Source organism: Onychostoma macrolepis, chromosome 02 (genome assembly GCF_012432095.1).
Source record: "Onychostoma macrolepis isolate SWU-2019 chromosome 02, ASM1243209v1, whole genome shotgun sequence".
Lineage (NCBI taxonomy): Eukaryota > Metazoa > Chordata > Actinopteri > Cypriniformes > Cyprinidae > Onychostoma > Onychostoma macrolepis.
In genome coordinates this window covers 27,195,602-27,206,085 of record NC_081156.1, presented here as the reverse complement: position 1 = coordinate 27,206,085, position 10,484 = coordinate 27,195,602, and the positions used below count along the sequence as shown (strand labels likewise).

General features: G+C 39.0%; 1 protein-coding gene across 1 annotated transcript; it reads right to left on the bottom strand.

Moving 5' to 3' along the window:
- Positions 1–825: 825 nt before the first annotated feature.
- On the bottom strand, positions 826–10,282 carry LOC131528575 (uncharacterized). Its single transcript, XM_058757831.1, has 13 exons — positions 9,581–10,282; positions 9,288–9,383; positions 8,846–9,079; positions 8,561–8,720; positions 8,382–8,441; positions 6,594–7,144; positions 6,294–6,319; positions 3,516–4,188; positions 3,320–3,406; positions 2,878–3,111; positions 2,596–2,755; positions 2,387–2,443; positions 826–1,985 (listed from the first exon to the last, which is right to left on the bottom strand). The coding sequence occupies exons 1-13, from the start codon at positions 10,160–10,162 to the stop codon at positions 1,423–1,425; spliced, it is 3,483 nt and encodes a 1,160-aa protein (XP_058613814.1). The 5' UTR covers positions 10,163–10,282; the 3' UTR covers positions 826–1,422.
- Between the last annotated feature and the right edge of the window lie 202 nt (positions 10,283–10,484).

The window sequence follows — 10,484 nt, the reverse complement described above, 5'->3', positions numbered from 1 at the left end:
AAAGATTTGGGAATTAATCATTAGTCCATCTCCTATCCCGAAAAGTCTGTCTTGCAGAAATTTACTAAAAATGAATTCCCAAAACTCACTGCCAGATTCTTGAAGATAAATTCTTCAAACAGTGGTACAAGAGGATCTGGTGCTGGTCCTTCAAGAGTCTCTCTCAACTTATCTCCCTATAAAGCCTTTTAAAAAAAAAAATCAGTCTTCATGTATTTCACAACACTTCAGTATGTGATTCTTATTTAGTGAGGGACATTTTTAGGATTTTTTTACCCAAGCAAAGTGAGAACGTGTTCTTCTCCACCTGTTTTTTTTTTCTTTTTTTCCAGAGTATGGGACACCATACTTGACGTGACGTCACTTTCAAGATACACAGAAACCACAAAACCAGTCTTAAGTGTCAATTTTTCGAAATTGAGATTTATACATCACCTTTGATGTATGGTTTGTTAGGATCGGACAATATTTGGCCGAGATACAGCTATTTGAAAATCTGGAATCTGAGGGTGCAAAAAAATCAAAATATTGAGAAAATCGCCTTTAAAGTTGTCCAAATGAAGTTATTAGCAATGCATATTACTAATCAAAAATGAAGTTTTTATACATTTATGTTAAGAAATTTACAAAATATCTTCATGGAACATGATCTGTACTTAATATCCTAATGATTTTTGGCATAAAAGAAAAATCTATAATTTTGACCCACACAATGTATTTTTGGCTATTGCTACAAATATACCCCAGCGACTTAAGACTGGTTTTGTGGTCCAGGGTCACATTTGTGATCAATAATGAAAAAATACATTAATTCCTTTAACTCTGTGAAGTGAAAAAATTAATTTATTTTTAAATGACAATGTCGGACATAAATACACGTCACTGCAACTTATGAATAAAATCAGTGAATGCTAATGATTAAAATTCTGTCATTAATATTTAGAGTAAGCATCACAAAAATGTTCTCTTCTTTTTTCCACAAGATTATGAAGGATCTAAAGCTGTTTATATTCTTTTTCCTGAATGAGACCTTTTGAATGGGAACTTAGTCGTTTAGATTCCCTCACTTCCCACTCCAGAGTGAGTATGTTTAACACAAGTTTATTACATGCATTTATTTAGTGGTTCATTGAATGTGACCTGCTAGAACTGCATGTATAAACACTCTCTAAATATATTAGAGCTGTCAGCACTAAATAATGACAAAAAAATCACATTCAATTCTTTAGTTTTGTGAGGTAAAGAAAATACAGTGGATTTCTATTTAAAAACAATGTCAGGTATAACAAATAATCCATGTCATAGCAACCGAATGCTAACCATTACAATTGTGTTGCTAATGTTTAGATAAGGCAAAATCTAAAACATGACAATGATATTTTGAAAATATCTCTCACAATATTTGCAGGATTTATGTACCATTTATATTTTTAGGTCACAAACTGTCACGGTTGAACAAAAAACATATGAATCAAAATCATCTTCAAAACATAAATTAGTCCTAATCCCAGCATAGAGAGGCTGAGTGAATGTGGTCTGGACTCTGTGAATGAGGGTCACTGTGTCAGAGACGCTGTAGAAGGACAGAGTTCCTGCACTGTGATCCACATACACCCCTATTCTGGAGGAGCTGGAGACTACAGGGAGTTTAATCTGCTTGTTATTGTGCCAGAATGAGCAGCTGGAGTCAGAGCAGAACAAACTCCAGGACTGATCATTACACCCAAACTCACACTCCTTTCCCCATCCCTTCCTGCTGATGCTCTTATATGACACTGATATACCCACCCAACCACTCCACTCCACCTCCCAGTAACAGCGTCCACACACTCTCTCTCTACACAACACCTGAGGAAGACCATCAAATCTGTCTGGATGATTAGGATATGGCTGGGCTTTAAAAGTGTATTTAATCACTCTGTTCTTTTCAGACAGTACCAGGTTTTTATTCACTGTACTTGGATCCAAAGTGAGCTGACGGGAATCTGATGAAGATAAAACAAAATCTGCATTTATCAAGTGATAAATGACAATCATCAAAACAAAACATAATTTAATCTATTGAGGTTTTTACATCTGTATGGAAAGCACCAGTTCTTTTAGACATATCAGGAAAACTGTTACACTGTTATCAACATAATTCTTATAGTTGGTTGAAAATGTATAATTAAAAAGTCAGTTTACATTTTCTATTAGTTTTTTAGTTCTGTTGAAATGTTTTAGAGATCTTTAGAACAGCTTGATCACAGACAGTAAAGTTTAGCTATAAAATGCTCAATATATTAATTTATGAATATTTTAAAGGTTCATTTTAATTACAGTAATGTGCTGTACTTAAGAACTAAAGTCTGTCTCTTTATGTACATGTATAATTATAAAGACTTACACTGGAGGAAGTCCTCACGGGTCTCGGGTTCAGAGGTGATGATCTTAATGTTTCTTACTATGTAAACCAGCAGACATATGTATTGTCAATATTGTACAATAATATCAAATAATTAAAATTAAATTATATCTAAAAAATTCATTTTAATATCCATTATCTATTTTTCTACATGACATCATATGAAACATGCCAGGAAATTTTAAGCTCACCTCTACCAGACAACATTTCTATCTCCTCTCTGCAGAAATGCTCCAGTTTCTCTCTCAGACGAGACATAGATTTACCAACATCACCAAAAGAGAGACGAGAACTGACAGTGATGCTGGGTGAGTCTGTAGATCCAGGAGGAACAGAGAGAGACTGGAAACGCTACACAGACACAAGAGAAACACCAGCTAAAGACACAGAAACATTTGATAGAAACACAATCTCTGTACAACACACTCTTCCCTTCCTAAAGACCACTGTCCTGTTCATCAGATCTCTGTTACCTGGAGGAAATGGATGTGATCGTCTGTGTGTGAAAGCTTCTCCAGCTCAGTGTCTCTCCTGCTCAGATCTTCAATCTCCTGCTCCAGTCGCTTCAGTTGTTGTTCAGCTCGACTCACTTCAGCCTTTTCCTGATCTCTGATCAGCCGTGTCACCTCAGAGCGGCTTCTCTCAATGCAGCGGATCAGATCAGTAAAGATCCTCTCACTGTCCTCCACTGCTGTCTGTGCAGAGTGCTGTTAGGACACACAGAGAGAGAAGCATCAGAATCAGTCCATTCACTCAGCTCTTACTGCTGCCTCACAGCCTGCTCTCCACAGTGAGCTTCAGTGGGACTGAAAGAGCTCCAGCACTGGCTCCTCACTGACTGACTGGAGGAGAGTCCTAACTGAGTCTCAAACAGCTCTTCAGCAGCCAGCAGTTGTTCTTCTGATCAAAACTCACCTTGTGGGACTCTACAGCCTCTTTCAGCTCCTTCTGTCTCTCCTGGATTCTCTGCTGGAATTTTCTTTGCATCTCTCCCAACTGTCTCTGTAGGAATAACAAATAATCATGAATCTGAATCATACTGCATGCTAAAAACAAGTAGGCCTAAATAGCTATCTTTCAGGATATGGTATAATATCAGTTTGTAGCCTACCTGTTTCTCAGTCCTCTCTGCAGCAGCTGATACAGTCTCGTGGGTTTTGTGTTCATCCAACATACACAGATAACATATGCACTGCTGATCCGTACGACAGAAAATCTCCAGCAGTTTATCATGTTGAGGGCAGATCATCTCCTGCAGTCGTCCAGTGGCATCCATTAAATTGTGTTTTTTACTTTTGAAAAAACGTTCATGTTGTTCAAGATGATTTTGACAGTAAGAGTTCAGACAGTCCAGACAGGACTTGACGGCTTTATTTTTGTCCCCAGTACAGACATCACACTCCACATCTCCAGATCCAGAGTAACACTGAGCAGGACGAATATCTTGTAGTTTTATCTTCTTGAGTTTCTCCACCACTTCAGCCAGCATGGTGTTTTTACCTAAAACAGGTCTTGGAGTGAAGGTCTGTCTGCACTGAGGACAGCTGTAGACTCTCTTCTGATCCCAGCAGCCTGTAATACAGCTCATACAGTAACTGTGTCCACATGGAATGGTCACTGGATCCTTCAGTAAATCCAGACAGATTGAACAGCTGAATTGATCCTGAGCCACTGAAATGCTGGATTCTGCCATTGTACTGCACGCACTCACAGGTAGAGAGACATTCACAACAGTTTGACAGCAATTTAGTACCGATTTCTCTGAACTGAAACATTTCCTGGTTCTTTAAAGCGTGCAAATGTGGCAGTCATGTAACGAACACGACCACTAGATGGCAGTCTTATACAGAAAGAAATTTTTTATAAACTTTTTTTTTACAATATTTTTACATTGTATATTAAAAATCTGTTATTTATACTGATTTTAAGGCTCATCCTCTTGTTTTCCCACAGCATTATCAAGTAGTTGAAGCCTTTTACGCTCCTCTTTGTAAATGAGCAACCCTTTAAACGTGAGATACATTTACATTTATGCATTTGGCACACTTTGGCTCAAACTGACTTGCATTGCATTCATGGTATACATTTTATCAGTTCAAACCCAGGGCCTTTGTGTTGCTAGCACCATGATCTACTGTTACAGCTACAGGAAAGCTGTTGCTCAGTGTTCTTAGTATTAGTTTCTCTCAGTGTGATATACAGGTGCATCTCAATAAATTAGAATGTCGTGAAAAAGTTCATTTTTTCTTGTAACTTCTTTCAAAAAGTGAAACTTTCATATATAAAGTAAAACATTTCAAAAGTTTTTTTTGTTTGTTTTAATTTTGATGATTAGAACTTACAGCTCATTAAAGTCAAAAATCAGTATCTCAAAATATTAGAATATTTACATTTGAGTTTGAATAAATGACTATGCATACAGTATAAATTCCGGGTATCTCTTGTTCTTTGAAACCACAATAATGGAGAAGACTGCTGACTTGGCAATGATCCAGAAGACGAACATTGACGCCCTCCACAAAGAGGGTAAGTCACAGAAGGTCATTACTGAAAGGTGTGGCTGTTTACAGAGTGCTGTATCAAAGCATATTAAATGCAAAGTTGACTGGAAGGAAGAATTTGGGTAGGAAAAGGTGCACAAGCAACAGGGATGACTGCAAGCTTGAGAATACAGTCAAGCAAAGCCGATTCAAACACTTGGGAGAGCTTCACAAGGAGAGAACTGAAGCTGGAGTCAGTGCATCAAGAGTCACCACGCTCAGACGTCTTCAGGAAAAGGGCTGCCAAGCCACTTCTGAACCAGAGACAACGTCAGAAGCATCTTACCTGGGCTAAAGAGAAAAAGAACTGGACTGTTGCTCAGTGGTCCAAAGTCCTCTTTTCAGATGAAAGTAAATTTTGCATTTCATAGAGTCTGGAGGAAGAGTGGAGAGGCACAGAATCCATGTTGCTTGAAGTCCAGTGTGAAGTTTCCACAGTCTGTGATAATTTGGGCTGCCATGTCATCTGCTGGTGTTGGTCCACTGTGTTTTCTGAAGTCCACAGTCAACACAGCCATCTACCAGGAAATTTTAGAGCACTTCATGCTTCCATCTGCTGACAAGCTTTATGGAGATGCTGATTTCATTTTCCAGCAGGATTTGGCACCTGCCCACACTGCCAAAGGTACCAAAAGCTGGTTCAATGACCATGGTGTTGGTGTGCTTGATTGGCCAGCAAATTCGCCTGACCTGAACCACACCAGACCCAACAATGCAGATGAGCTGAAGGTCGCAATCAAAGCAACCTGGGCTTCCATACCACCTCAGCAGTGCCACAAACTGATCACCTCCATGCCACGCCGAATTGAGGCAGTAATTAAAGCAAAAGGAGCCCCTACCAAGTATTGAGTACATATACAGGAAATGAACATACTTTCCAGAAGGCCAACAATTCACTAAAAATGTTTTTTTATTGGTCTTATGAAGTATTCTGATTTGTTGAGATAGTGAATTGGTGGGTTTTTGTTAAATGTGAGCCTAAATCATCACAATTAAAAGAACCAAAGACTTAAACTACTTCAGTCTGTGTGCATTGAATTTATTTAATACACGAGTTTCACAATTTGAGTTGAATTACTGAAATAAATGAACTTTTCCACGACATTCTAATTTATTGAGATGCACCTGTTGATACCAATAAGTGGTTGAGTGTTTACGGTTCTGTAGTGTTTAGGGTTTGTATGATGTAGGCCAATGCTTAAAGAATAAGACTGACCTGGCAGATCCTCATTCTCTCTTGATAAAAGTAATATTATAAATCACCTTTAATTTAAGTTTTAATTCCATTGAGTAAAAATTATGTGCACTCCTTCTGTTTTAATAATGATAATTAGAGGTAATTTGTTTACATAAGGGTCGGGATATCCAGAAATTGCTGAAACCAAGAGAATAAGATTATGACAGACACAAATGGATGCAATGTTATTTAACACAGTTCATTTAAATACATTTATTTCAATTTAAAAGACAATTTCATACATAAATAATAAGCATCGTTGCAGGTGATCAATAAAATCAGTGAAATCAATTAATACAGTATTGATAGTATTTGGAGTAAACATAAGAATAAATGTCAAAATTCTAAATATGGCTATGATATCTTCAGAGTATCTTTCACTATATTATTTGTATATAGTCTGTACCATCTATATTGTTAGATCACCTAGTGTCGCTTTTGAAAAGAAAAACATTAGTCCTTTGAAAAATTTGTTAGCCCAAATCCCAGGATAGAGAAGCTGAGTGAATGTGGTCTGGACTCTGTGAATGAGGATCATTGTGTCAGAGACGCTGTAGAAGGACAGAGTTCCTGCACTGTGATCCACATACACCCCTATTCTAGAGGAGCTGGAGACTACAGGGAGTTTAATTTGCTTGTTATTGTGCCAGAATGAGCAGCTGGAGTCAGAGCAGAACAAACACCAGGACTGATCATTACACCCAAACTCACACTCCTTTCCCCATCCCTTCCTGCTGATGCTCTTATATGACACTGATATACCCACCCAACCACTCCACTCCACCTCCCAGTAACAGCGTCCACACACTCTCTCTCTACACAACACCTGAGGAAGACCATCAAATCTGTCTGGATGATCAGGATATGTCAGTTCTTCACGATTGTAATCAATCATTCTGTTTTCTTCAGACAGTACCAGGTTTTTATTCACTGTATTTGGATCCAAAGTGAGCTGACGGGAATCTGATGAAGACAAAACACATAATTTACATCTATCAAGTAATACATGACTTTCAAACATAAAAATAAAACACCAGAGGTTTATAACATTATCCCCCGGTTTCACAGGCAAGGCTTAAGCCTAATCTACCAGACTAAAATGCATGTCTGAGCTGTATCAACTAAAAGAAACTTGCACTAACTGATCTTAAAATATTTCAGTGCCTTTATTTTGTCACAAGATGTATACCAGTAATGTGTTTTAAAACATTAAAAGGCACATTTATAAAAACTACTTAAATGTTCTAATTGAACTATTGCCTAATCCTGGTTTAACCCAATCCCTGTCTGTGAAACCAGGCCTTAGGTTCACAACATCTGCCCCACTGTTATCAACGTTATAACATTAACATGTTGGTGTGTCAGTATGTGTTTGAAGTTGACCAGCAGAAATTAGTTCAATTTTTTTAATTGAAAATTTGATTCACGTTTTCTATTTATTTTCCCTTTCTTTTAGCAGGTCTATCACAAAATGTACAGTTGAGCCAGAGGTCAGTTTTAAGTAACATGTCTCTGCCAAAACAGGACCTAGCAGTGAGTGATTAACAGAAGTGACCAGGACATTCAACTAACCCATTGAGTTAAATTAGCTATTATGTGATTATTCCTGATTTGAGTTAGTTAATTATACTAAATTAACAGGTGTTTTTTTTTTTTTTTTTTTAATATTAACAGCATAAATGTGTCTCAAATAAATCAAGAGTGTTGTGTAGAGTTCAGAACAGCTCAGTCTGACTGATGAAATGTAATAAGAACAGACGTCTGTCTCTTTATGTACATGCAGTGGCGGTTCTACATTGAATTACTCTCCGGGCGAGACCCACTCATTCACTCTTATGAATGAAATGTGCGTTATTTGGAAGAAAGTCAAGGTGTGACTGACTTTAGCCCACTTGTCCCACTAAAGCCCTCCTTGTCCGCTCCATTTGGGAGAGGTGAACTGTCCCCCGCGGCCGCGCCCCCCTCCCCTTTCCACTTCTCACACAGATTCTGTGCACGGTACCTTCTCAGCAAGCAGGGGCGCCAATTCCCCACACAGTTATATGATGGATAACAGAAAACCGCTTAGCGGCACATATAATTTTTTTCAAGTACTTGTGCCGCCCCCCACGTGTCATGAAAAAATTCTGCCCCGGGCGGCGGCACGGTTCGCCCACGCCTAAAACCGCCACTGTGTACATGTATGATTATAGAGACTTACACTGGAGGAAGTCCTCACGGGTCTCAGGTTCAGAGGTGGGAATGATGTTGATGTTTCTCACTATGGAAACCAACAGACACTTTATAGTAAATATAGTAAAATAATTAATTGTAATTATAAAACTTTATTTATGCATGCATTCTTTCTACATGATATATGTCAGGAAATGTAAAGCTCACCTCTACCAGATAACATTTCTATCTCCTCTCTGCAGAAATGCTCCAGTTTCTCTCTCAGATTAAACACAGATCTTTCAACATCATCAAAAGAGAGACGAGAACTGACAGTGATGCTGGGTGAGTCTGTAGATCCAGGAGGAATGGAGAGAGACTGGAAACGCTACATAGACACAAAGACACAAGAGAAACACCAGCTAAAGACACAGAAACATTTGATAGAAACACAATCTCTGTACAACATGCTCTTCCCTTCCTAAAGACCAGTGTTTGTGAGATCTCTGTTACCTGGAGGAAATGGATGTGATCGTCTGTGTGTGAAAGCTGCTCCAGCTCAGCATCTCTCCTCCTCAGATCTTCAATCTCCTGCTCCAGTCGCTTTCGTTGTTCTTCAGCTCGACTCACTTCAGCCTTTTCCTGATCTCTGATCAGCTGTGTCACCTCAGAGCGGCTTCTCTCAATGCAGCGGATCAGATCAGTAAAGATCCTCTCACTGTCCTCCACTGCTGTCTGTGCAGAGCGCTGTTAGGACACACAGAGAGAGAAGCATCAGAATTAGTCCATTCACTCAGCTCTTACTGCTGCCTCACAGCCTGCTCTCCACAGTGAGCTTCAGTGGGACTGAAAGAGCTCCAGCACTGGCTCCTCACTGACTGACTGGAGGAGAGTCCTAACTGAGTCTCAAACAGCTCTTCAGCAGCCAGCAGTTGTTCTTCTGATCAAAACTCACCTTGTAAGACTCGACAGTCTCTCTTATCTCATCAAGCTTCTTCTGTCTCTCCTGGATTCCTTGCTGGTTTGTTCTCTGGGTTTCCTCCAGATGTCTCTATATAGTATAGTCACATACAGTTCACTAGTCCTTGTAGAGAATGTCACAAAGAACAGTTTCAAAAAAGAGCAAATAAGTGGAGAAACTATATGATGGAGATGAACTAGTAAGAACTTTTAAAAAATAATCTTAAATTTTGTGCCTATTATGTGATTATGAAGTGTCATTTATTATTCAGCATAACTGAGTTATACCTGTTTCTCAGTCCTCTCTGCAGCAGCTGATACAGTGTTATGGTCTTTGTGTTCATCTATCATACACATATAACATATACACTGCTGATCAGTACGACAGAAAATCTCCAACAGTTTATCATGTTGAGGGCAGATCATCTCCTGTAGTTGTCCAGTGGCATCAGTTAATTTGTGTCTCTTTCCAGAGTGAAATTCTTCATGACGCTCAAAATGAGTCTGACAGTAAGATTCCAGACACACCAGACAGGACTTGATGGCTTTATATTTTCTCCCAGTACAGACATCACACTCCACATCTCCAGATCCAGAGTAACACTGAGCCGGACGAGCAACTGGTCGTTTTGTTTTCTTTAATTTCTCCAGCACTTCAGCCAGGATGGTGTTTTTACCTAAAACAGGTCTTGGAGTGAAGGTCTGTCTGCACTGAGGACAGCTGTAGACTCTCTTCTGATCCCAGTAACCTGTAATACAGCTCATACAGTAACTGTGTCCACAGGGAATGGTCACTGGATTCTTCAGTAAATCCAGACAGACTGAACAACTGAACTCATCCCGAGCCAAAGAAACACTGGATGCTGCCATTTTACAGCACGCACTCACACGTAACTTAGAGAGACATTCACAACAGTTCGACAGCAGTTTAGTTTCGATTTCTCTGAACTGAAACGAGTGCAAACATTCCCACCGAATTCCTCTTTGTTTTCGAACACGAAAGGATGCTTATCTGTTACAAACATCCGGTATTAAAATCACAGTACGTACGCATGCGTTTTAAAGACATGCATTACGTCAGGCACGTGCATGATGTCGAAACGCAGTACTTGGGCAAATGTGTGCCTCATAAGATTATTAAAGATCTAACGTTAGAGCATATTCTTTTTAACTTTATTTGGAGAGAAAAAAA